Source organism: Gymnogyps californianus, unplaced genomic scaffold, assembly GCF_018139145.2.
Source record: "Gymnogyps californianus isolate 813 unplaced genomic scaffold, ASM1813914v2 HiC_scaffold_61, whole genome shotgun sequence".
NCBI classification, from domain to species: Eukaryota; Metazoa; Chordata; class Aves; order Accipitriformes; family Cathartidae; genus Gymnogyps; species Gymnogyps californianus.
In genome coordinates this window covers 181,772-208,682 of record NW_026114454.1, presented here as the reverse complement: position 1 = coordinate 208,682, position 26,911 = coordinate 181,772, and the positions used below count along the sequence as shown (strand labels likewise).

General features: G+C 42.4%; 1 protein-coding gene across 1 annotated transcript in view; it reads right to left on the bottom strand.

The window, feature by feature from the left end:
- The window catches only part of LOC127029014 (potassium/sodium hyperpolarization-activated cyclic nucleotide-gated channel 1-like), a 119,104-nt gene extending 93,063 nt beyond the window's left edge, over positions 1-26,041 (bottom strand). Inside the window, exons 1-2 of the mRNA XM_050914684.1 lie at positions 26,006-26,041; positions 25,299-25,460 (exon numbers count right to left, since the gene is read on the bottom strand). Of these exons, the coding sequence (XP_050770641.1) occupies positions 25,299-25,460; positions 26,006-26,041 (198 nt within the window). The remainder of the gene's footprint in view (positions 1-25,298; positions 25,461-26,005) is intronic.
- Positions 26,042-26,911: the final 870 nt, after the last annotated feature.

The window sequence follows — 26,911 nt, the reverse complement described above, 5'->3', positions numbered from 1 at the left end:
ATGGACTGTTAAAGACTACATTGAGAGCAATGGGTGGTGGGACCTTCAAACATTGGGATACACATCTGGCAAAGGCCACCTGGTTAGTCAACACTAGAGGATCTGTCAATCGAGCTGGCCCTGCCCAATCAGAACTTTTACGTACTGTAGAAGGGGATAAAGTCCCTGTAGTGCACATAAAAAATATGCTAGGAAAAACAGTTTGGGTTACTCCTGCCTCAGGCAAAGGCAAACCCATTCGTGGGATTGCTTTTGCTCAAGGGCCTGGGTGCACTTGGTGGGTGATGCGGAAGGATGGGGAAGTCCGATGTGTGCCTCAAGGGGATTTGATTTTAGGTGAGAACAGCCAATAGATTAAATTGTATGCTATTAATTGCTATATAATCCTGCCACTGTATGTCATCATTATTATAATTATTATGTGCTATATTAATGGTATTACAGTAAGAATTACTTAGATTAATGAAGAATGAACTTTGACAAAACTGAGTGAAGTGCAGTAGTGATGGAACCAGGACTGACTTCAGCATGCAACAATCCGACACCACACACCATCCTCCTGCTGCGCCCAATGTCACTTGCCTGCCACATCACACCGAAGCCCAATCCTGTTTTACCGACTGAGCGGACTTTGCATCATCCCTCCTGCCCAGACAGACTGTTACGATAGATGGAGCTCAAAGTCATGGACTGAATGAACTCAACACACATTTGATAGAGATGGCCCACAGACTGTGGGAATGATATCTATACATATATATTAAAAGACAGGAAAGGTGATGGTGATTAATTGGAAATGTATTGGAAAGTGTGGGATCTGGGCATAACGTAAATGGTATAGAATAAGGGGTGGATATTGTCCTGGTTTTGGCTGGGACAGAGTTAACTTTCTTTTTAGTAGCTGGTACAGTGCTGTGTTTTGGATTTAGTGTGAGAATGATGTTGATAACACTCTGAGGTTTTAGTTGTTGCTAAGTAGCGCTTATCTTAAGCCAAGGACTTTTCAGCTTCCTGTGCTCTGCCAGCAAGCAGGTGGGCAAGGAGCTGGGAGGGAGCAGAGCCGGGGCAGCTGACCTGAACTAGCCAAAGAGGTATTCCATACCATGGAACGTCATGCCCAGTATATAAACAGGGGGGAGCTGCCTGGAAGGCACGGATCGCGGTTCGGGAACTAACTGAGCATCGGTCAGCGGGTGGTGAGCAATTGCATTGTGCATCACTGGTTTTTTTCTTCCCCCCCCCCCTTCTTTTGTTGCATTCCTTTTCATTACTATTATTATTATATTTCATTATTATTATTTTTAATTTTATATTTTACTTTAGTTATTAAACTGTTCTTATCTCAACCCACGAGTTTTACTTTTTTTCCTTGCTTTCCTCCTCCTCACCCCACTGGGAGGGGGAGGGGGAAGCGGCTGCGTGGTGCTTAGTTGCTGACTGGGGTTAAACCACGACACTTTGTCAATAGGCTCCCCTTGATCAGGGCGCCCTGTAGTAGACACCAACCACAAGGTTCCCTTTGTTGCCTCGGTCTCTAATTCTTACCCATAAGCTTTCAACCTGCTCGTGGCTATTCTTCAGAGACAGCTCTTCACAATCTATCCATTTCTTGACGTAGAGGGTAACCTCTCTGCCCCTCCTTCCTCGCCTGTCCCTTCTGAACAGCCTGTAGCCATCGATAGCCGCACTCCAGTCATGGGATTCATCCCACCAAGTTTCAGTAATGGCAACTAGGTCATAGCTTTCTAGCAGCACAGTGGCTTCTGCCCCTCCTTCCTCGCCTGTCCCTTCTGAACAGCCTGTAGCCATCGATAGCCGCACTCCAGTCATGGGATTCATCCCACCAAGTTTCAGTAATGGCAACTAGGTCATAGCTTTCTAGCAGCACAGTGGCTTCCAGCTCCTCCTGTTTGTTGCCCATGCTGCGTGCATTGCTGTGGAGGCACTTCAGCTGGGCTGTTGGCCATGTCACCTTTTTAGAGGAACACCCCTTAATTCCTTTGAGGTATTTCACCTGTTGGCTCCTATTACCTCAGGAGCCCCTCTCTGTAAGACTTCAAGCATGCTCCCATGTACTCAGCAAGTCTCAGAGCAACAGGCTGAGGGCCCTCGCTAGCACCCCATCCCTCAAACCTTGGCGTGTCGTCCCTTGGCTTGCCACGGGTGAGCCTGATATTATCCCCCTCTCCCTTCAAGTCTAGTTTAAAGCTCTGTCAATGATGAGCCCTGCTAGCTCGTGAGCGGAGACCCTCTTCCCCCTTTGAGAAAGGTGAATCCCTTCCAATGCCAGCAGGCCTGGCACCATGTAGACCATTCCATTATCGAAAACCCCAAAATTTTTATTAATAACTTATTTTTATTGCAATCATGTTTTGCATCCTCCAAGCACATAGGTACAGACAAGTTTTAGCTGACTTTCAAACAGAAACAGTTTCGTAATTCCCACCAAAAAGTTACAAAGACTGAAGTTCTCATTTCATTGAAATTAGGTTTAAAATGATCGTGAATTGAATCTAGTTTCATATCACATGGCTATTTCCTCTTTCTGAAGTTTACATTAAAAATCCCTTTCTATTTTTTTTTAAGAGGATAGGCTTTATTTAGCTTCTTTATAATTAAAGGTAGGAATAGGTGCATTAGTGATTGCAGTGCTGGAAAAAAACAGCTACTGAGTTTCAACACAGCCTTTTTGTGAATTTCCTGAAGCTAACACACAGGTCTTCCTTAGCAACGCAAACACCAGCTGGGACCACCCAAATATAAAGAACACAATTCTTGATAATAAAAAAGAAAATATATTATTAAAATATATTATATATTAAAGTATTTTTCAGATCCGACCTTTAGAATCAAGCCTGTGAAAAGGAACAAAATCACTCCATGCAAGGAAGTTCATCAGAGGAAGTATATCAAAGGGGCGTTCATTCTTCAAAATAGCAAAATGCCATGTTTTTCCACTATCTTTTAAAATAAAATTGAGAGTCATTACTGAATAGAAACACAGGTTATATTGTATTTGGGTGAGTTTTTCATTGATACCATACATATTTAGTTGTTCAATCAGATAATGCATTCAATGTCACCACTGTGAATCATTTAAATAGTATTTTTTCTGTCTTGAAGTCTGAAAGATTTTAGAAGCGAAGCTGTAAAACCAACAAGCTTTGTTAAACCCCAGAAATCCTTCAGCTTTTATTTGATTGTACACATGCCAACTTTATATTTCCTCAAATCATGTTGAGATGGATGAGTGCACTGGCTCATAGTTTTTTTTTAAAAAGAGACTTCCACTTCAGATGTTATATTTCTATTAAAACTGAGATGCTGGGATGGAGGGCTACAGGCTGTTCAGGACGGATAGGCAACACAGGCAAGGTGGAGGACTTTCACTGTATGTAAGTGTCCTGGTTTCGGCTGGGACAGAGTTGACTCTCTTCTTAGTGGCTGGTACAGTGCTGTGTTTTGGATTTGGTGTGAGAATAATGTTGATAACACTCTGATGTTTTAGTTGTTGCTAAGTAGCGCTTATCTTAAGCCAAGGACATTTCAGTTTCCCATGCTCTGCCAGCAAGCAGGTGGGCAAGAAGCTGGGAGGGAGCATAGCCAAGGCAGCTGACCTGAACTAGCCAAAGGGGTATTCCATACCATGGAACATCATGCCCAGTATATAAACAGGGGGGAGTTGGCGGGAGGAGTGGATCGTGGCTCGGGAACTAACTGGGCATCGGTCAGTGGGTGGTGAGCAATTGCATTGTGCATCACTGTTTTTTTTTCTTCCCCCCCCTTCCTTTTTTGTTATATTCCTTTTCATTACTATTATTATTATTATATTTCATTATTACTATTGTTCGCATTATATTTTACTTTAGTTATTAAACTGTTCTTAACCCACGAGTTTTACTTTTTTTTTCCCTTTCCTCCTCCTCACCCCACTGGGAGGGGGAGGGGGAAGCGGCTGCGTGGTGCTTAGTTGCTGACTGGGGTTAAACCACGACAGTAAGGGAGAGGTTTGACTGCACAGCCCTTACAGTTAGCGATGATGTGGTTGAGAGCCTCTGGGTGAGGATTAGGGGGATGGAAAACAAAGGAGATGTTGTAGTGGGTGTCTACTATTGATCACTCAGCCAGGATGATAGCACTGATGAGTTATTCTATAGGCAATTAGGAGAAATCTCTGGATCAATAGTCCTTGTCCTTATGGGAGATTTCAACTTCCCAGGCATCAACTGGGAATACCATACTGCTGTGATGAGCAAGTCTGGGAAATTCCTGAAGCTTGTGGAAGATAATTTCTTCTCACAAGTACTCAGTGAGCCAACTAGGAAAGATGCCCTCCTAGACTTGTTGTTTGTGAATAGAGACGTGATGGTAGGTGGCTGTCTTGGCCACAGTGATCATGAAATGGTTGAGTTTAAAATCTTCAGTGTAATGAGGAAAAAAGGTCAGCAGAGTTGCTACCCTGGATTTCAAGAGAGCAAACTTTAAGCTGTTCAGGGAGCTACTTAGCAGAGTACCCTGGGAATCTGCTTTTGAGGCCTTAGGGGTCCATGAGTGCTGGTCAGTTTTTAAAAACCACCTTTTAAAAGCACAGGAGCAGGCAATCCCATTGTGTCGTAAGTCAAGCAAGCGGGGCAGAAGACCAGCTTGGCTGAACGGGGAACTCCTCGTGGAGCTCAAGAGGAAAAAGAAATTGTACAATCTCTGGAAGCAAGGTCAGACTTTGCAGGAAGATTACAGAGCTGTGGTTTGTCCATGCAGGGAGAAGACACGAAAGGCCAAAACTCAACTAGAGTTGAAACTGGCCAGTGTTGTGTCAGGCAACAAGAAAGGCTTTTTTTAAGTATGTTAATAGCAAGAGGAGGTCTAAAGAAAACATTGGACTGATACTTGTTGAAGATGGTCACCTGACAAATAGGGATGAAGAAAAAGCAGAGGCATTCAATGCTTTTTTTTTTTTTTTTTTTTTTGCCTCAGTCTTTAATAATACTGATAGACCTTGGGCTGCACGGTCCTCTGAGTTGGAGGAGCGCGACTGTGGGAGCAGTGACTTTCCCTTTGTGGACACTGAAATTGTAAGGGATCAGCTGAATGTTCATAAGTCCATGGGGCCTGATGGGATTCATCCCAGAGTACAGAAGGAGCTAGCAGATGTTATGGCAGGACCCCTCTCGATCATCTACTAAAGGTCTTGGGAGTCTGGGGAGGTCCCTGCTGACTGGAAGCTAGCCAACGTTATTCCAATTTACAAGAAGAGCTGGTTCATTTCAATATTTTTATCAATGATCTGGATGCAGGAGTTGAATGCACCATTAGCAAGTTTGCTGACGATACCAAACTGGGAGGTGCTGTTGACTCTCTTGATGGACAAGAGGCCTTGCAGAGGGATCTAGATAGATCGGAGCATTGGGCAATCGTCAATGGCATGAAATTTAACAAGAACAAGTGCAGGATTCTGCACCTGGGACGGAGTAATGCCGGACACAAGTATAGATTGGGAGAGGAGTGGCTGGAGAGCAGCCCTGCAGAGAGGGATCTGGGGGTGCTGGTTGACAGCAGGCTCAATATGAGTCAGCAGTGTGCCCTGGCAGCCAAGAGGGCAAACAACATTCTGCGGTTCATTAAACACAGTATAACCAGCTGGTCAAAGGAGGTGATTATCCTGCTGTCTTTAGCATTGGTGCGGCCTCACCTTGAGTACTGTGTGCAGTTCTGGACCCCACAATTTAAGAAGGCTGTTAAGGTCCTTGAATGCGTCCAGAGGAGGGCAACAAAGCTGGTGAAAGGGCTGGAAGGCATGTCCTATGAGGAGCGGCTGAGGACTTTGGGTTTTTCTAGTTTGGAGAAAAGGAGGCTGAGGGGCAACCTCATTGCTCTCTACAGCTTCCTGAGAGGAGGGGAGGTGGAGAGGGAGGTGCTGATCTCTTCTCCCTGGTATCCAGTGACAGGACGCGTGGGAATGGTTCAAAGCTGCGTCAGGGGAGGTTCAGACTTGACATTAGGAAGCATTTCTTTACCGAGAGGGTGGTCAAACACTGGAAGAGGCTTCCTAGAGAGGTGGTCGATGCCCCAAGCCTGTCAGTGTTTAAGAGGCATTTGGACAATGCCCTTAATAACATGCTTTAACTTTTGGTCAGCCCTGAAGTGGTCAGGCAGTTGGACTAGATGATCATTGTAGGTCCCTTCCAAATGAAAATATTCTATTCTATATGTATTCTGTGTTGCATCTGCGTTTCATATACAGAGATGAGGGTAAGGGATAGACACCCTTTATGTGAATGGTATGGGTTATGAGAGCTTAGAGAGAGATGTTTGAATAGGTCCAAAAATTCTAGAGCCAAATCTGCCCTCACCTACTGGAAACTGAGCATGCCTGCCCATTGCCTTTGAGTGTACCTTTCCAGGGTGAGCTCTTGCATCTTCACATGAATCCGAGTTAAATTTATATTTTGTACCCACCGAAGGTTTCTATTATGCACCATAAACTTTATTTCTGAACATCTAGAAAAAGCTATTCAAAATTAATAGAAAAATCCCACAAATATTCTTCTGTCAACATTGTTCTAGCAACATTTAACTGAGTTTAGATTTGGCAGAACTTTTCTAGTTGTATCTAAGAGATAAACTTAAAAGGTTTTTTACTATTAAGAATAAGCATAGGGATATTAGGTATTATTGCAGAGAGTGACAAATGATTGGTGCTATGTCTTTATTCCTGACCACTACTCAATTACTCTCCGTAAAACTGAACTAGCAGTCTGAGTAGACTATGCTTGAAAATGCCCCTTCTAAGTAGAAAGGTGTTCAAAATCAGTCATGTAAATCCCTCCCTATCTATATCAATCTAGATAATCCTTTTTTGATTATATGTACTATTGTCAAAGTTCTACGCTACCCTCAAATGCAAGCTAACTTCATCCCCTTCCAAAAACAGAAGATCAAACACAGTGACTACACTCTAATGTATTTTTGCCTAAAAAATACTGAAAAAGGACAAAAATATTTTATGGAAATCTAAGAGAAATCACATTCTCTCATTTTATTACAGATTAAGGCATCTTGGACTGACTAAAATGATACATGAGATGGAAAAAGTACATGAGTGTCATGGTTTAGGCCCAGCCGGCAACAAAGCACCACGCAGCCGCTCGCTCACTCCTCCCCCCTGGCGGGATGGGGAGGACAAAATACAACAAAAAGGCTCGTGGGTCGAGACAAGGACAGGGAGGGATCACTCACGGATTATGGTCACAGGCAAAAAACAGACCCGACTTGGGGAAAAAAAGGAAACCAATTTAATTTGTTACCAATCAAATCAGAGTAAGATAATGAGAAATAGAACCATATCTTAAAAACACACCTTCCCCCCACCCCTACCTTTCTTCCCAGGCTCAGCTGTGCTCTCGATTCCTCTACCTCCTCCCCCGCCAGCGGCGCATGGGGGCAGGAGTGGGGGTTGCAGTCAGTTCATCACAGGCTGTTTCTGCCGCTCCTTCCTCCTCAGGGGGAGGACTCCTCACACTCTTCCCCTGCTCCAGCGTGGTGTCCCTCTCACGGGGGTCAGCCCTCCATGAGTTTCTCCAACTCAAGTCCTTTCCACGCACTGCAGTCCTCTGTAAACTGCTCCAGCATGGGCTTTCCCACAGAGTCACAGCCTTCTCTGGGCCCAGCCACCTGCTCTGGCGTGGGGTCCTCTACAGCCTGCAGGGGAATCTCTGCTCCACCGTTAACCCTCCATGGGCTGCAGGGGGACAGCCTGCCATCTCACCACGGGCTGCAGGGGAATCTCTGCTCTGGCGCACCTCCTCCCTCTCCTCCTTCACTGACCTCGGTGTCTGCACAGTTGTTTCTCTCACATCCCACTCCTCTCTTCGCTGTAGCTCTTCTTCTCTTCTTCCTCCTTCCTCAGCAGTCTTTTCCCCTTCTTAAATATGCTATCACAGAGGCGCTACCACCATTGCTGATTGGCTCGACCTTGGCCAGAGGCAGGTCCGAGTTGAAGCCAGGGAAGCTTCTAGCAGCTTCTCACAGGAGCCACCCCTGTAGCCCCTCCCCCACTACACAAACCCAAAACAATGAGTCATCTGTGAAGAATACGGGAATTATTTTCTTCTCTCATTCAAATACCAAAGAATATTTAAGCTTGGTGATTTTCAAAGTGGATTGGGTCTAGCTGAGATGGAGTTAATTTTCCCCACAGCAGCCCTCATAGTGCTGTGCTCTGTATTGGTAGCTAGAACGGTGTTGATAACACACCAGGGTTTTGGCTACTGCTGAGCAGTGCTCCCACAGCATCAAGGCTGCCTCTCCAACATTGCCGGCCTTGCTGTGCTGGGGGAGCTACTTTGTGGGAAGGATGAAGGAACTTGGGAACTTGCTGGTACAAACAATGGCTATATGTGCTCTGTCCTGGCATTGATGGCCTTGCTGTGCTGCGGGAGCTATCTTGTGGAGAAGATGAGGGAATACATCTCCCTGTCCCTACCCGGGATTGAAGTGGATGGTTTTATTATGCAAGCTCCTGAGGTCCTTGTTCACCCTTATGATGTGAGCTGTTTAATACTATTAATTAATACTATTGGCATATTATGGGTTTTGTGGAATCTGGTCTCGTCCTGGTGTAAGAGAAGACAACTTTTGGGTGAGGCAATACTGAAATGTGCCCTGAGGCGGCCGGTCCCTGGGTGGCAGGGTGTGTGGAAGGATTTGGGCAGGTGCCTAGGGCAGTTATCACCTCCCATAGCCTGGGACTTTACACCTGAACAGGCAAGCAACCCTGGCAAACTGACGTGGCACCTGATAGAGGGGTGCCTTGCCTATCCCAATGAAAACCAACAGCTTCTAGCACTGTACTGGGGCCTCGCCTGTGCCTATCGAGCCACAGTTCAGTATTCTCAGAGGATTACGGTTGAGGCAGGGACCCAAACTGCATCTGAGAACACCACGGTTGAGATAGATAGGCACCCAAACAACAACAACTACAGTAATTGCCCCAGTAGTGAAAAAGAAACAGTGGACAAGGAGAACAACGGGTCCATACCCTCGATTAGTAAGGGAGGAGACGGAAGAGGAAAGGTTTGATCAAGAAGCCGGTCCTTCGACAAAGAAATGGGAGGAAGGAATGAGAGAACTCAGACAGGAAGCAGAAACTACCTGGTCCCTGACCTCATCAGAGCTTCAAGACATGCAGAAAGATTACAGCCACCAGCCAGGTGAGCGGATTGCTGCCTGGCTGCTCCGATGCTGGGATAGCGGGGCCGACAGTCAGCAATTGGAAGGCAAGGAAGCCCAACAGCTGGCATCTCTTGCTAGCAACCGGGGGATTGAGAGAGGAATTGGAAAAGAGGCAGCAATTTGCAGTCTCTGGAGACGACTCCTCTCAAGTGTGAGGGCAAGATATCCATTCAAGGAAGATCTTGTCAGCTCCCCAGGAAAGTGGACTACTGCAGATGAAGGCATCCAGTACCTGAGAGAATTAGCAGTGCTGGAAGTCATCTACAGTCATCTAGATGATGATGAGGTCTCCAAAGATCCAGAGGATGTCCTGTGCACATGGGCCATGGGGAGGAAGGTGATTCAAAGTGCCCCAGCGTCATATTCTAACAGCTTGGCAGCAATGTATTGCCCAGATATGGATACACCAACTGTGGAGAAAGTGTCTTCCTGACTCTGAAACTTTGAAGAAACTCTCTGTCCCTCCTCATCCCTACAGAACAGCACCTTGGCTGTTAGGGGCGCCCCAAGAAGTCAGTCCCCTCCTGCCCCGGTCAGAGGGAAAGGGAGCCCCAGGCGCATGCCGCATGGTGCACTCTGGTTCTTCCTGCGTGACCAGGGGGAGGACATGAGGAAGTGGGATGGTGAACCCACCTTTAAGCTGGAAGCCCGTGTACGTGAACTGAGAGGAAAGACAGCCGTTAAGAAGGGGTCACCCAAGAAGGCTGTCAGCGTAGTTGCTGTAGAGACACAAGAAGGCAATCAGCGATCTCCCAGACATAGAAGAACTGAAATCGCCTCCCTTGATTCTGGTGAGGGGACTTCTGGTCTGGCACTGCAAGGGTCAGACAGCGAATACTCTGACCAGGAACAGGAATAGAGGGTCCCTGCCTTCGGCCAGGAGGAGGAAAGGGATGACCGGGTATACTGGACTGTGTGGATTCGATGGCCTGGCACATCAGACCCACAGAAGTATAAGGCTTTGGTAGACACTGGTGCACAGTGTATGCTGGTGCCATCAGGGTATAGGGGCACAGAACCCATCTGGATCTCTGGAGTGACAGGGGATGCCAAGAATTGTCTGTATTGGAGGCTGAGGTGAGCTTAACAGGGGACAAGTGGGAAAAGCACCCCATTGTGACTGGCCCAGAGGCCCCTTGTATCCTTGGCATAGACTACCTCAGGAGAGGGTACTTCAAGGACCCAAAGGGGTACCCATGGGCTTTTGGTGTAGCTACTGTGAACACAGAGAAGATCAAACAACTATCTACCCACCCCGCCTGGCCTCTCGGAAGATCCCTTTGTTGTGGGATTGCTGCGAGTTGAAGAACAGCAGGTGCCAATTGCTACCAGGACGGTACACCGGTGGCAATATCGCACAAACCGAGACTCCCTGGCTCCCATCCATGAGCTGATTCATCAACTGGAGAGCCAGGGAGTCATCAGCAAGACTCACTCACCTTTCAATAGTCCCATATGGCCAGTGCAAAAGTCTGACAGAGGGTGGAGGTTAACAGTAGACTATCGTGGCCTGAACAAAGTGACACCACCACTGAGTGCTGCTGTACCAGACATGTTAGAGCTCCAGTATGAACTGCAGTCAAAGGCAGCCAAGTGGTATGCTACAATTGACATCATTGCCAATGCATTTTTCTCAATTCCTTTGGCAGCAGAGTGCAGGCCACAGTTTGCTTTCACTTGGAGGGGTGTCCAATACACCTGGAATCGACTGCCCCAGGGGTGGAAGCACAGCCCTACCATTTGCCATGGACTAATCCAAACTGCACTGGAACAGGGTGATGCCCCTGAACATCTACAATACATCGATGACATCATCGTGTGGGGCAACAAGGCAGAAGAAGTGTTTGAGAAGGGAAAAAGAGTGATTCAGATTCTTCTGAAAGCTGGTTTTGCCATAAAGAAAAGCAAGGTCAAGGGACCTGCACAGGAGATCCAGTTCTTGGGAATAAAATGGCAGGATGGACGCCGTCATGTGCCCATGGATGTGGTCAACAAGATAGCAACTATGTCTCCACCAGCTAACAAGAAGGAAACACAAGCTTTCCTAGGCCTTGTGGGGGGTTCTGGAGAATACATATTCCAGGTTATAGTCAGCTTGTGAGCCCTCTCTATCCAGTAACCCGAAAGAAGAACTATTTTGAGTGGGGCCTTGAGCAACAGCAAGCCTTTGAGCATATCAAACAGGAGATAGCTCATGCAGTAGCTCTTGGGCCTGTCCAGACAGGACCAGCTGTGCAAAATGTACTCTACACTGCAGCTGGGGAGCATGGTCTCACCTGGAGGGAGCCTCTGGCAGAAAACACCAGGAGAAACCCGAGGTCGACCATTAGGGTTTTGGAGCCGGGGGTATCGAGGATCAGAAGCCCGCTACACCCCAACTGAAAAAAGAGATACTAGCAGCATATGAGGGGGTTCGAGCTGCTTCAGAAGTTGTTGGTACAGAAGCATATCTCCTCTTGGCACCACGATTGCCCGTGCTACACTGGATGTTCAAAGGAAACATCCCCTCTACACATCACGCAACCAGCACTACATGGAGTAAGTGGGTAGCGTTGATCACGCAACAAGCTCGACTGGGGAAACCCAACCACCCAGGAATCCTGGAAGAGATCATGGACTGGCCAGAAGGCAGAGATTTTGGAGCATTGCCTGAGGAGGTGGCTCGTGCACAAGAGGCACCACCACCATATAATGAGATATCAGAAGATGAAAGGCTTTATGCTTTGTTTACTGATGGATCCTGTCGTTTGGTAGGAAACCATCGGAAATGGAAAGCTGCTGTGTGGAGTCCCACACGACAAGTTGTTGAGGCCGCTGAAGGAGAAGGTGAGTCAAGTCAGTTTGCAGAAGTGAAAGCCATCCAACTAGCCCTAGAGATTGCTCAATGAGAAAAGCGGCCAGTACTCTATCTCTCTACTGACTCCTGGATGGTGGCTAATGCCCTATGGGGGTGGCTGCAGCAGTGGAAGAAGACCACTTGGCAGCACAGGGGTAAACCCATCTGGGCTGCTGCATTGTGGCAGGACATTGCTGCCCGGGTAGAAAACATGGCTCTAAAGGTACCTCATGTAGATGCTCACATGCCCAAAAGCCGCGCCACTGAAGAACATCGAAACAATGAACAGGTAGACAAGGCTGCCAAAATCGAAGTAGCTCAGGTGGACCTGGACTGGGAGCGTAAGGGTGAGCTATTTGTAGCTCGATATGGGCCCACGAAACATCGGGACATCTAGGGAGAGATGCAACATACAGATGGGCTCGTGATCGAGGGGTGGACCTGACCATGGAGGCCATCACACAGGTCACTCATGAATGTGAAACATGTGCTGCAATCAAGCGAGCCAGAAGAGTAAAATGTCCCTGGAACAGAGGGCGGTGGCTGGGTTTTCAATATGGCGAGGCCTGGCAAATTGACTATATTGGACCACTGCCACGAACACGCCAAGGCAAGCGCTACATACTCACCATGGTGGAAGCAACCACTGGCTGGCTAGAAACATACCCTGTAAACCATGCCACTGCCCGAAACACCATCTTAGGCCTCGAAAGGCAAATTTTGTGGCGACATGGTACCCCAGAAAGAATGGAATCAGACAATGGGACTCATTTCCGGAATAACCTCATAAACTCCTGGGCCAAGAAACACGGCATTGAGTGGGTGTATCACATCCCCTATCACCCACAAGCCTCTGGAAAGACTGAGAGATATAATGGACTGTTAAAGACTATGTTGAGAGCATTGGGCAATGGGGCATGGAAGCACTGGGATACAAATTTAGCAGAAGCCACTTGGCTAGTTAACACCAGGGGATCTGCTAACTGTCCTGGTCCTGCCCAAACAAAACCCTTACATGCTGTGGGAGGAGATAAGGTCCCTGTAGTGCACATGGGGAAGTGGCTGGGGAAGGTGGTATGGATTGCTCCTCCCATGGGAAAAGGCAAACCCATTTGTGGGATTGTCTTTGCTCAAGGACCTGGGTGTACTTGGTGGGTAATGCAGAAGGATGGGGAGACCCGGTGTGTGCCTCAAGGAGATTTAACCTTGGGGGAAAAATAATCTGTGATGTGAGTTGCATGTTGTAGGAAGTAATGCAGCAGGAATGACCTGAACCGACAAAGAGTGAGTTTCACAAGGAATAAGACGAGTGCAACGATGACTGAAACCAAGCCGGTGTTGGTGCCCAACAATCGAACATGCTGCTTCTCCTGTCCTGAACACCCATCTTGACAGACGGGGCCCAAGTCATAGCCTGTTTGTGAACATCTGGAGGAGTGCAAGAAGCCCATGGAATGGGAGAGTAATATCTCTCTGTTAAAGGACAGGGGATAGTAGTTAATGAGAATGTGTAAATCTGTATGTTGGGTATAAAGATGGTTTAAGTATGTAGTTTAAGAAGTCGTAAGTGTTGGTAAGAAGGGATTTCAGTAATGAGAATTAAATACGATGGAATGGTTAAAAGATATACATATGTGTGTGTGTATTAAATTATGTGGGACCTGAGCATGATGCAAATGGTATGGAATAAGGGGTGGAGATTGTATTGGTTCTAGCTGAGATGGAGTTAATTTTCCCCACAGCAGCCCTCATAGTGCTGTGCTCTGTATTGGTAGCTAGAACGGTGTTGATAACACACCAGTGTTTTGTCTACTGCTGAGCAGTGCTCCCACAGCATCAAGGCTGTCTCTCCAACATTGCCCCCCCTCACCAGTAGGCTGGGGGTGGGCAAGATCTTGGGAGGGGACATAGCCAGGACAGCTGACCCAAACTGACCAAAGGGATATTCCATACCATATGACGTCTGCTCAGCAATAACAGCTAGGAGAAGGAGGAGGAAGGGGGGGCATTTGTTTGTTTACATTTGTCTTCTGGAGCAACCACTACGCGTACTGAAACCCTGCTTCCCGGGAAGTGGCCGAACATCGCCTGCTGATGGGAAGTAGAGAATAAAATCTTTTGTTTTCCTTTGCTTTTGCGTGTGACCTTTGCTTCTGCTTTATTAAACTGTCCTTATCTCGACCTATGAGCCTTTCGTAATATTTTCTCCCCCTGTCCAGTTGAGGAGGGGGAGTGATAGAGCGGCTTTGGTGGGCACCTGGCATCCGGCCAGGGTCAACCCACCACACAAAGAGATTGCTTAAAAGCATCTCTCTCACTGTATTAGCAGTAGTGCAAAACCTACGTAAAATTGTGTTATTGCACTAGACCTAATTGTGTACATCTTTCTCTTCTCCAATCCTATTCACATGAGATTGTCATGAACTTTTTGTAATAAAACCCAGCCATTCAAAACAAACAGAAAAAAAAATTAAGGTAATTTCAATAATATTTTTTTTAAATTTAGGGAAAAGTGTTGTTTGTTTTTTTTTTTAACAGCTAGATTAAATAGATTTGTAACTGTTTTATAAACAGTTTTTAAAAATAGATGCTCAGCAATTTTTTAATGCTGATTGCTATTCCTCCCACATGAGTAAAAAACACTGCAAATTATTACAAGTGGTATACGGTCCAGAGAAGGTCCCACCACAGGGCTGTGTTATTTTCCTTATGTTATCAAAAGTATCGGCTAAGCAGTAAATGAAACGGACATAAAAATCCAGAAAGAAAGCAAAGTATATTTAAGAGGCATTTAATGCTTAAAGTTTGCAAGAAATTGATACAAGGAAGTGCTCACTGCTTGCTCATACAGATAATACGTAGACATCTGTACACAGACTATCTAGAAGATATTCTTCAAAATTTACTCATGAATAATAATGTTAAATAAGATGCTGCACATTTCAGATAATGTAAAATTTGTGGAATATTACTGTATTTCTCCAATAGAAAATCCTCTCCATCATTTCTATTAAATTACATTATTTTCTGAAAGTTTTATAAATCTAGTTGAATTACTTCAGGCTGAGTCTGCCCAAATGAGAGTATGTGCATAAAGTAGATTTATTGGAGAGCAGGAAAAGGAAGGGCGCAATGTTAAAGGAAATAACCCCACTCTTAGGGACATTAAAGAAAATCAGTAGATTAAAATAAATGAAAGAAAATAATAGTGCCATATATTTCCTCCTTTTCTCATGTTTTGGTAACCAGAACTGGATGCAAATTGAGAATTCCTGTTCTACAGGGAATTCTCCTTGTTTAGCTTTTAGCTTCATTATGAATTAAAGTGAAAAGGACCTGCGAGGTGTTGGTCGACAGCTGGATGAATATGAGCCAGCAGTGTGCCCAGGTGGCCAAGAAGGCCAATAGCATCCTGGCTTGTACCAGAAATAGTGTGGCCAGCAGGACTAGGGAAGTGATTGTCCCCCTGTACTCAGCACTGGTGAGGCTGCACCTCGAATACTGTGTTCAGTTTTGGGCCCCTCACTACAAGAAAGACATTGAGGTGCTGGAGCACGTCCAAAGAAGAGTGCATCCAACGAAGCTGGTGAAGGGTCTAGAGAACAAGTCTTATGAGGAGCGGCTGAGGGAACTGGGGTTGTTTAGCCTGGAGAAAAGGAGGCTGAGGGGAGACCTTATTGCTCTCTACAACTACCTGAAAGGAGGTTGTAGCGAGGTGGGTGTCGGTCTCTTTTCCCTAGTAACAAGTGATAGGACAAGAGGAAACGGCCTCAAGTTGTGCCAGGGGAGATTTAGATTGGATATTAGGAAAAATGTCTTCACTGAAAGGGTTATCAAGCATTGGAACAGGCTGCCCAGGGAAGTGGTTGAGTCACCATCCCTGGAGGTATTTAAAAGACGTGTAGACGGGGGAGTGCTTAGGGACATGGTTTAGTGGTGGACTTGGTAGTGTTAGGTTAATGGTTGGACTCGATGATCTTAAGGGTCTTTTCCAACCTAAATGATTCTGTGATTCTATTCTATGAAAATATAAAATATTAAAATCTCCATGGAAGGAGAAGTTCAGAAATAACTAGATTAAAAAACATTGGTATTATACCCTCTTGCCTCCCTCTGGGATTTTGGGAATCCAGATTACAGACCCTATAGACTACTGATGTAGGTCTGGTGGACACAGGTCAATGGAAACAAAAATATCTCAAGTGTCTGATGTATGAAAGTGCCTCGGTTCAGAATGACATGACCTAGAACAAGTATCTTGCTTTGATTTTTTCTAATGTGAAATGTAAGCATTCTAAATGCCACAATTTCAGGTGGTCAATTGCATCTCAATAGAGACTTCTCTCCAGATGTACTTTAGATATTAGAATGAGTCAGGTGCTGAATAGCCATGTATAGAAAGTTCAAATTTGATATGGCAAAAACCCTCAGTTAAAAGCAGTAAAATCAGTGCTCTTGAGAAAACCTGATTGTGAGATGACTGATAATGACCCCTTGGAAATAATACACAGCTTATGCAAAGCCAATTACCTTTATACAGTCTCAAAGCATACACATCAAGAAGTTATACTGTGCATATTAATATCAGTTTGCAATGAAAATGAGAAAGATTTGCTGAAGAGCAGCTATATATGAATGGTATTCATCTGGATTTATCTACACCTGGATTTATTCTGGGAAATCTACTCTGGCATAAATATTCCAAGGGTTCAGTGTTTGGATATTCCAATTACAGGAGAAAAGGCCACCCATGGAAAGCTACTTCAGAATAATTGTTCCACACCAATATCCCAGTTCAACCTGGAATACCACAACATGCAGATAAACACTTAGTGTAAAATTTATAGAGACAGAGCAAAGTAGCCTGATTCAGCTCCCACGAAACAAAGAGAACGCTCTCTTTTACAACAGAGAAGCTGCATTTGGCCATGAGGTGCATATAACTCTCCCCCTGAATATTCATTTGTATTGAGTCTAGCTGAGATGGAGTTAATTTTCCCCACAGCAGCCCTCATAGTGCTGTGCTCTGTATTGGTAGCTAGAAAGGTGTTGATAACACACCAGGGTTTTGGCTACTGCTGAGCAGTGCTCCCACAGCATCAAGGCTGTCTCTCCAACATTGCCCCCCCTCACCAGTAGGCTGGGGGTGGGCAAGATCTTGGGAGGGGACAGAGCCAGGACAGCTGACCCCAACTGACCAAAGGGATATTCCATACCATATGACGTCTGCTCAGCAATAAAAGCTAGGAGAAGGAGGAGGAAGGGGGGGCATTCATTATTTACGACATTTGTCTTCCGGAGCAACCACTACGCGTACTGAAGCCCTGCTTCCCGGGAAGTGGCCGGACATCGCCTGCTGATGGGAAGTAGAGAATAAAATCTTTTGTTTTCCTTTGCTTTTGCGTGTGACCTTTGCTTTTGCTTTATTAAACTGCCCTTATCTCGACCTACGAGCCTTTTGTTATATTTTCTCCCCCTGTCCAGTTGAGGAGGGGGAGTGATAGAGCGGCTTTGGTGGGCACCTGGCATCCAGCCAGGGTCAACCCACCACATCGTTCTAAGGCAAATGGGGGATACAAGGTTCTAAAATATGACAGGTCCAACTTATGTTTCTGCTTTTTTTAACTTTTTTTATTAAAGAAATGGCTTAAGGCATGCATTATGATGCTTATTATTTTTCCCTAGAATGTCTATCAAATACAACATTAGACTTAACCATATTACATGCAGTTACTTGTATTCTTTCAAGTTTAAGGCTTACATAAAATATTTTGTAATTTACAGTTTTCCAGAAATCCTTTCACAATATACTGCAGTATAAAAATTTATGAGTTGGGTTGATTGGGGGGGGGAATGGAAATTAAATTTTGATGATAAATGGGCAAATCCCTCCTTGCATCCACATCTTGATAATTTCCTACTAGCTCTTATGATAATGAAGAAAAAGTGTGGAAATAAGTTAGTATCTATTAGGTACATCAGTTTGCTTTTGCATGCTTCCTCCAACTAATTGTTTCATTATTCTTATCCCATATAAGGAAAACCAGCTTTCTATCTGAGAGAGAAGCCTGCAAGGCAGTCAACTAATTCATTACAGAAGTCATCCTCTTTAGCACCTATTATCACATCAGTAACACAGTGCTACAATCAACACTTACAAACACGGGTGTCCTAATTTAGATCCTTTGTCTGCAGGACTGAGCACCAATACCTACTGAGATAACTATCACCATCAGCATTAAATAATTATATCAATACTGCTACATTGAGTTTAAAGTATTTTAGTGAGAGTAAAGTAAGGTAGCAGGGCTTATGACAATACTTGAGTTCATAATGCTAAACAAATTCCAAGGTTGGTGGAGTTGTGGGATTACAACTGGGATTATCTCCTTTGAAGGACTGTTTTCAGTTTTGTCTCAGTTGTAATCCAAATATTCATGGATAACATGAATACTTTCACTAATGTTAAACTTTTAGGAAGTTTTAAACCTCTCTGTAAATTATTTTGCACCTTTATTTTTCAACTTTGAAGGTTCTACGTCTCAATTAGCTCACGGTATTGGCACAATGAGATCAAAATGATAACCTGAGAACACATCAATTTTAATAAGTCATGAAGATGAATAAATTTATCATCATTTTAGGTTAGTGAACCAGTGAGGCCATACTTTCACAGAATCTAAACCAGTTTCTGCTATATTTCAGATTATTAGAAGAAAAAAAGAAAAAGCACTGCCCTGCACCAGTTATCATGGCTTGAAAGAGAAAGATAATACAATCTCAACCAGAAGACATAAAAGAAACAAGAAAGTAGTTTGGAACAAATAAATACAATCTTTAGGACAAGAAACAGCAGCCATGATGGAAATAACTTTTAAAGCATACTGTATAGATGCTGGGTTGGATCACAGGAACTTGCTTATTATTTGGAAACAATTTCCTGTTGGCAGAAATCAATACACAGAAAAAAATATAAATAATGAAATATCTTCAATAAATATGAGGCACAGGAAATCTAATAACTGCTTTTATGTAAGCACATCAGAAATCTACTGTCTAAAATACACAGTCCAAAAGTACAGGAGACATCAGCAAAATTATATACAATATTATACCAAAAGCAAGAAGGTAAGAAGGAAAAGTTATTATTACTTCCTTTTCTATGGGTGTTCTAGCCCTGCAAAAGCAGATGACCTGCTAACCTGTCAGAGAACAGAAAAAAGCATAAGCCAAAATCTATGTGGTCTTCCTAAAGCTTCAGCAATTGTTGTAAAAATGAGAACTTGATTTATTTTCCTCTTCATTGATCATGACACATTGAGTTAAATCAACAGTGTCCTCAGCTACCCCATTTCTCTGGTCTTCGCTAGCTTGGCATAAAACTTTGGTATTGCAGTTAACACAAATCCTCAGTCTACATTAAGCATACCTTGTCATTTAGCACTGCATGTCTACAAAATTTTCCTCTGTAGTTTCTTATAGTGTCAAAACACATGAACTAATATATTTTTAGGCCTAACACTTGATCCCAACCCACTGAAAGAGGTCATTACTTCATCATCTTGATGCAGCAGGAAATGGACTGACCTCAGTGGCTGGGTCAGTGCTGTGTGCAAGAGAGTGCAACAACTGAATTCTGAACAACTGCACATACTAGAAGGGATATTATTATTCAGTGTAGATTCCCAAAATATGGGTACCTTAGACCTAAGAATGTCAATTACATATTGTCGTTATTGGTATTACCATATTTCCAAATTGTGTTGTAAATAGAGCACTTTTATCTGAATTGGGCAATTCCCACTTAACTAATATTTTGATCACAGTTCATCTCTGACAGGTAATTTCAATCTTTCATCTGTTCCTAGAAGCATTTGCTATAACTAAATAGACATACATAAATATAAATATGAGTATAAAATATGTTAGAGTAGTAGTATACCTCATGAGATCCTCAGTGCCTCTAGTAATCAGATCATTCCCATATGTTCCATATTTTCTAAGCAAGCGCCCAATTTAAGATTGTGGGATTTGATTTACATAATCATTTATTGCTTGGCATTGCAAACAAAGTCAGAGGAATCTATGCTTTGAACATGGGTCTACAATATCTTGCTATATAATAAAAAGGTACTCGAAAACATTTCTGAAGTATTAAATGATGATTATCACATAATGATCAAATGCAGAAAAATCTCATGAAAAAATTAGCTGCCCTAATGGCCAACTATAGGGAAGAAGGTGCTAAGCCAATGCATTATCAAAAAGGAGAAAATCCAATGCTGAATAACACATCAAATTACTATAATGCATTCCTTGATCTCCACTGAGTAAAGCAGAGATCTACATGTGATTCTATATTTGAAAATGGTGTTCATTACTAAGAAATGTTGAGAATTAAAATTAGTTGTGTGTTACTACTAAATAGTTTTTGTGCATATTATATATATGTTAGCATAATTCTTAGAGCATTATAAATCCTCACCATCTCCTGCATTTCTGAATTTCCCTATCAAGTATTCAAGCCATTCATTTTATAATGGGAAGGACTTTCAGACTCTACAGCAGAAATTCCAAATTCTTTTCAATAGTGATACTGTCAGAGATGAGGATCTGAAGTGTAACATCTGATTTCCTTTGCCCCTGAGCAAATGATGTGACACAAAGGGGAGTTAATATAATGCAAAATCCCCCTTCACCAAATCCAAAACATAAAAAACCCCAGGAGTTGGAAACAATCCAACTGCAAGGACAGTAAGGAAAAGCCAAAACAAAGAAACCAGAGTACCTGAAGGGTTCTTGCTGAGCAAACATCGACTGACTGCCATGAGAAATGCCAGCAAAGCACCCCTTTCCAAAATCTTTACAATCCCTTTTGGCTTTTAAAAACCTCATCATTCAAGTTAAATTCTATACTTCTCTGCTAGATTTTTATCTCCCTAAGGGAACACTGTATATGAAAAATATGGAAATTTCAGGTAAATACCTTGATTAAAGGACCGTTTCCTAACCATCCAACAAATTATTGCATACATAGACAAGAAAATAGAGGCTGGGGCTCTTCAGATACTGTTACTTCAAGGATTAACATGCCTTTGACACTTTGCCATAGGTGATATGAAAAGCAAGAGCAAACTTCGAATACAACAAAAAATAATCTACTGCAAGGGATGCTTTATTGCAGGCAGTCATGCTTAGATGGCCAGATGGCATCAGTAGCAAAAATGTCATCTCTCATCTCTACTTGCCTAGAAACTCTGTCCCATATAAGATCTGGCTATAACTGTTCATCAGTTGGGACTTACTGTGTTTTTGTAATTCACTGCAGCTGAAACCGAATGCAAAATGCAGAATCTCGGTTTGCACAGACTGACTATAGGAGAGGATCACTGTGTTTTTCTGTTCTTGTGCCTCCCCTGGTTTCAGCTGAAAGTTTTACTCCTAATTTTCTAAAGAACTATTGGCTCAAACTCTGAGGTATGATAAAGGTGTTGTTTGGTGTATGAGTCATTATGGAAATACACTAGTCTGAAGCAATGGAGATCAGACAGCTGAGGATAAATCATACAAGGAGCTGTGGATAATAGGCTTTCTGAGCCAAGGAGAAATTAGGCAGTATCATTAGGAGAGTCTGTGAAACTTCTTCAGAAAAGACCTTTTTTAGGAATGAAACTCACAATCCTAGTGTTAAAAAACCCTAGGAACAGCATCAGAGAGCCATATACCCTCGCAGAAGTAATTGACCGTTATTTTGTCTGTAATGGATTGGTTGGAACATGACTTAAAGTGAGCAGAAAAAAAACCAGCTGCTGCTTACTTTCATATTGTATTTACTGGTTTTCTTATTTTGAATAAGTGCACTGATATTCTGGAAGAGCACAAGATCCTGCTTGTCAATAGTAACTCAGCATTAATAAAGTCAGTGCAATCAAATGGCAGTAAAGATATAAAAGTGGGCAAGTGGGATCACATTTAGAAAAATTAAAGGAAGATACCAGCTCTGGCTTTCATTTCATAGCAACATGAAGGCCAATGTTAGGAACTAGCCAAGAAGGCCAATCTGAGAGTACAAATACAATCTGGGTGTAACATTAATATTAATATTATTAATATCCCAATGTGATCTGAACATTTTTGTTGAACTACTTAGGCTGTAGGTTGGTGCAGTATTGGCCAATGGTGATCTTATTCCCTTTTACACAGGAGGCTTTCCATTTCATTTCATAGTCTACTTCATGATCCACTGTGACATTTTTATTATCCTTTCAAAGACGAAAATCCAATCAATTTGTTTTGCTTTAATTGCATTCAGTCTCATTGTTGAGAGGCAGTAAGCAAACTGCAGCTTGGTTTCATTATCCTATTGCTTTGTGACATCAAATTTAACCTATGTTATTTTTCTTAACCATGAGCGTGCTTGTGGAATTTGAGTACTTTCACATATCAGATCGTACAGAAGAAACAGCTTTCAGGAGAAGGCTTCTAGAAGAAGTTCTTGCACTCTGCAGCCTGAAGCAACTAATGTGCAAGACAGAAGACAACTATGGGCTGGAAGAGTATGCTGGGCTGTGTTGATTGAGGAGACAGCGTGTCATCCTCATGGCATCCTTACTTCCTTTAGTATCAAGTTATCAGCAGATGCTCTGGCTTGCAACTGACCACTGGCTGTGCTGCATATTGGAAAACTAACTTTTTCTGGCTGAGCATACATTGGCTTGAATAAATCTTCAAGGCAATGGTCAACATGAATAAGTGTTAAAATTTTACTTCAAAGCAAAGTTGGTGTATTAGCCTGAGGTTAGCCCTTGTAACAATGTCATTTTGAGGAACGTACATTGGACCCACAGTGTGAATCTCAGGAAATGCTCACACAAACCCTCCCCTACTCAAAAAAAGATTGAAATTCAAAGAGGGGCAATTTTGCCTTTCTTTGAGCAGTTGTATTTCAGAATTCTTTGACTCAGAAATTTGAACAAAACTCCAAATGTATGCAGGTGCAAGGAGCTACCTTTACCTACTAATCTACTAAAATCTCTGACTAAAATCTGAGTAGAAGGGAATACTTTGACAGAAAGGTGCATTAGCTGGGGTTAGGGAAAGACCTCCTCTTCCTGACAATACTGGCCTTTCGCCATGGCCATTGCTACCAGTTCACAGATAAAGAACTTAAGGCCAGAAAAAATAATAAGATTCTTATCTGACTTTCTGTCTCAACAGCATTTGAGTCTAAATCCCAGTATTAGGTGCAGTCATTTCAGTAACAAGTGTTTCAATTCAGAGCAGATTAAATTGTTATATGCTACAGTATACTAGGGGGAGTAAGGTACCCCTCTTCCTGAAGCTCTTGTAGTATCAGGAACCTGATACCTTTCCAAATTCCAAAGTTAGCAGTTGGTTAGACTCTGAATACACCAGCAAAGCATATAACCATCATCATCATCCTTCTATTCCCTCTACCATTTCAGAGGACTGATGTTCTGTGATGAGTTCTCTGTCTGTATTTAGTGCTGAAGAATTCACTTCCAGAGCCTGGAAAACAATCAGGAAATGTCTCATAACATCATGACGGGGTCAGAAGAAAGGTCTAGTTGTTTCCCCCAACAGTGGCCTTAGATATGCTCCTGATTCCAGGCTGTCAGTCCACAACTCTTTCTCTTGCTGTAGGACTAAAAGATTGCCTATGCTGTGAACATAATCTTGCTCAATTTTCAAATTTCCCCACAATGTTCATTAATAGCAACAGATTCAGTTGCCAGAGAAAAAAAAAAAAAGTGCAACTTTCAAAAAGGATCTTTCCAAGAGTATGTGGCTTGTAAGGACAGAGTATTGTTTCCATAAAAAAAAAGAATGTGGGCAGGCAGAAAGAAGGGTCTCCCTGAGCATGTGCACAGTGTGCACAGCCTTCTTAGATTAAATGTAGCTCTTATGGAAGAGAATTTAATAGTTCAGTGTTCTTTAAAAGTTAAATACTTTTACACTAAAAGTGTAATCCAAGGCTTCCTTTCACTCTCTAGCATGGTTTTCATCCAGATCTTTAACAAGCTGGTAGAAAATGTACCCTTTCTAAATGTGAATGAAAGATGTTACAAAACAGAACCCAGAATGCAGCAGAATGCAAAGATGTGCCAGTCAGCATCTTGGTGACCTACTTTTATTGTAGCAATCCCATTTTTGAAGATATGTCACTATTTTTTTTTTAGGAAAGCTGCACAATGAGGTGTCAGCAAACATGCTGCTTATCATTAAAGATGTTGCTTGATGACTGCAAATACTTGTCTGTATGACTGACAATCTTAGTCAACGAGCTCCCACAGTAATGTGCAGTATCACATTCCTAAAGGAACAAATACTGTTATGTTTCTACAATAGAAATACGTGGGACTGAGCAAGTTGCCCATCTACAGTAAAGGTGTTGTTTTATGGATTCTAAAATTGTAAAAACTGGAGAGACACATGTTTTCAGATGGCCAATCAGACAGTTGCTTGGGGCTTTTTCTTTTTGGTATAGGCATATTTCAATAACTTTTTCAGTGTATTTCCTATGAAAATGTTCTATGTATTACCTCATTATCTGACTTCTTAAAAACTATTTAATTCTTCACAGCCATTAATTTTAAGGCACGTGTCAAGCAAGCAGAACATCATTACCCTTCCTTATAAATAAGGCACAGCCAAATTCTGCCCTTGAACTGTCTGTTCACACACACAAAAGTATCACAGAAGTAAATCTGTATTTCCCATATTTTACTTAGAAAAAACTCACGTTGACAGTTAAGTTGGGAACAACTCGGTAAAGGGCTTCATGAGATGACCCAGAAGTTATTTACAAAACAAACTGAGGACAGCATTAGGTGAATCAAACACAAATAATATACCTTCAGGAGCATTCTGAAACTAGAGTCTACATTGAAAGCACTGGTGAACTGAGTGTTTCCAAATTTCTTTTGGTGGCTTTTTTGAGGGAATGAGGATTAATAAATTAAAATGACCTTAAAACTGAAAATATTTTCTGGCTCATTTACTGACAATGAGTCAATATAATGTTATCGGTGATGAAGGCTACAAAACAAAATTTCGTTCTTTAGCAAGCCAACCAACAAAAACCAAAAGTAACCTTGAATAAATTGCAGGGCAGTGTATTACTAGGCATGTATTTTTACACTTAAGTCTGAAGCTAACTGTTTAGAAAAATAATGTTTAGAAAGCACAATGAAAAATGAACAATACTTACAACCATACCGTTTAGGGACACCCAGCAATCTGGTGGGAAATCCTGGAGTAATGGTACTAAAAACTGCAGACAACCATCCCAGTGGCACAGCAGCAGCATCATTCCGATCAGATTAAAGATTCTCACCACAGCACTGGCCAGATCGTACGTCATGTGGAAAATCTGTAGGCAAAAATTACACATGATGTATGTGATGCAAATCAAAAATGCAAATCATTTACTTCTCATCAGGCAGGTTAAAGACAAAGAAGTATCATCCTGAACTTCTAAGAAAGCTGAGAGTTCTCAGCAAGGCCCATTAATTTGGGCAGAGAGCTGTGCTGACACACCTGACTCTTGGCTGCACCCCAGTGTTATATAAGCTGCTGAAAATGGCTTATTTTGGATCTGAAGTCACCAACTGAAGTATTTTCTTAAAGCCTACAACTTTTTTCAATTGAAGCAAGTCTCACAAATAAAAAAAAAAAAGTTGAGAAGCTTGGTAAAGCTAGTGAGACCATTACTTGTCTGTGAACTTGGTGTCTAAATACTCACAAAGTTGTGAGAGATGATACAAATTCAATGACCTGTTCTGAAAAGATTCACTTTCACATTTCTTACCTTCTTAAAAGCACCAAAATCTGAGTGAAGAAACAATATAAATAATTTTACATATTTTTGGACTTCTGTTTCTACACTGTGTATTTATTAATCCAATTTGCACATACCAGTCCACCAAGAAAAAGGACACTGAAGTATTTCATTGCTCTTAATCATTGGCAGTTTTCCTAAAATACTGAGAATCCTGAAACACCTGTAGTAGCTAAGTTTATGTCAAACTAATATAATCATTTGGATTTCAATATATTGCTCCATTCTTAGACAAAAAATGTTTACATTTGAAAAGTCTTACAGCAACACATATATATACTCTTAAAAACAACATAGACATTTTCAAGTTTGTCATGGGCAAGATTGTTGGACAGAATTAGCATGAACAGCAGCAGTCAGTTGCCAAATAGTATGGAGAAAAACATTATATTTAGCACTTTTCTTCTATATTGTTTTTAAAGCACTTCCAAGCTACAAATACAGCCATATTCTTTACTTATTACACAATTCAGTCAACTCAAGGTAAATATGCTGTATTTTAATACACATAATTATCACTATCCAGGAGCTCAGTTTAGAAGATGAAGAATGTCCAGTTGATATTTCATGGAATTTTAAGTAGAAAATATTATTTAATTGTACAGATAGACATAGAAATCAGAGGCTTTAGTGCTGAAAACATCAGATTGCTAGAGATATACAGCCATATTGGCACATGCCATTTTGCATCTGTAAATAAAAGAATTCACACATAAAAGAGGGAATGTTTGTATCCTGACTTTTACATATCTAAACTGAAAGTGGAGATTAAGTACCCACACTGTAAATAAGTGCAAGTGCAAATATGGAGAGCGTGTTAAGGTGCCTTTCAACATCATTTTCTGTTAGTGGGAGTTTGTCCTTGTTTGAAAATGATGGCATATGTTTTGAGTCCCAAAATGCAAAACCTACATAGTAGAAACATACCTCAGACATTAACTTTATGTGCAAAACATTTTTTCAAGCTAGGGCATTTTAAGAGA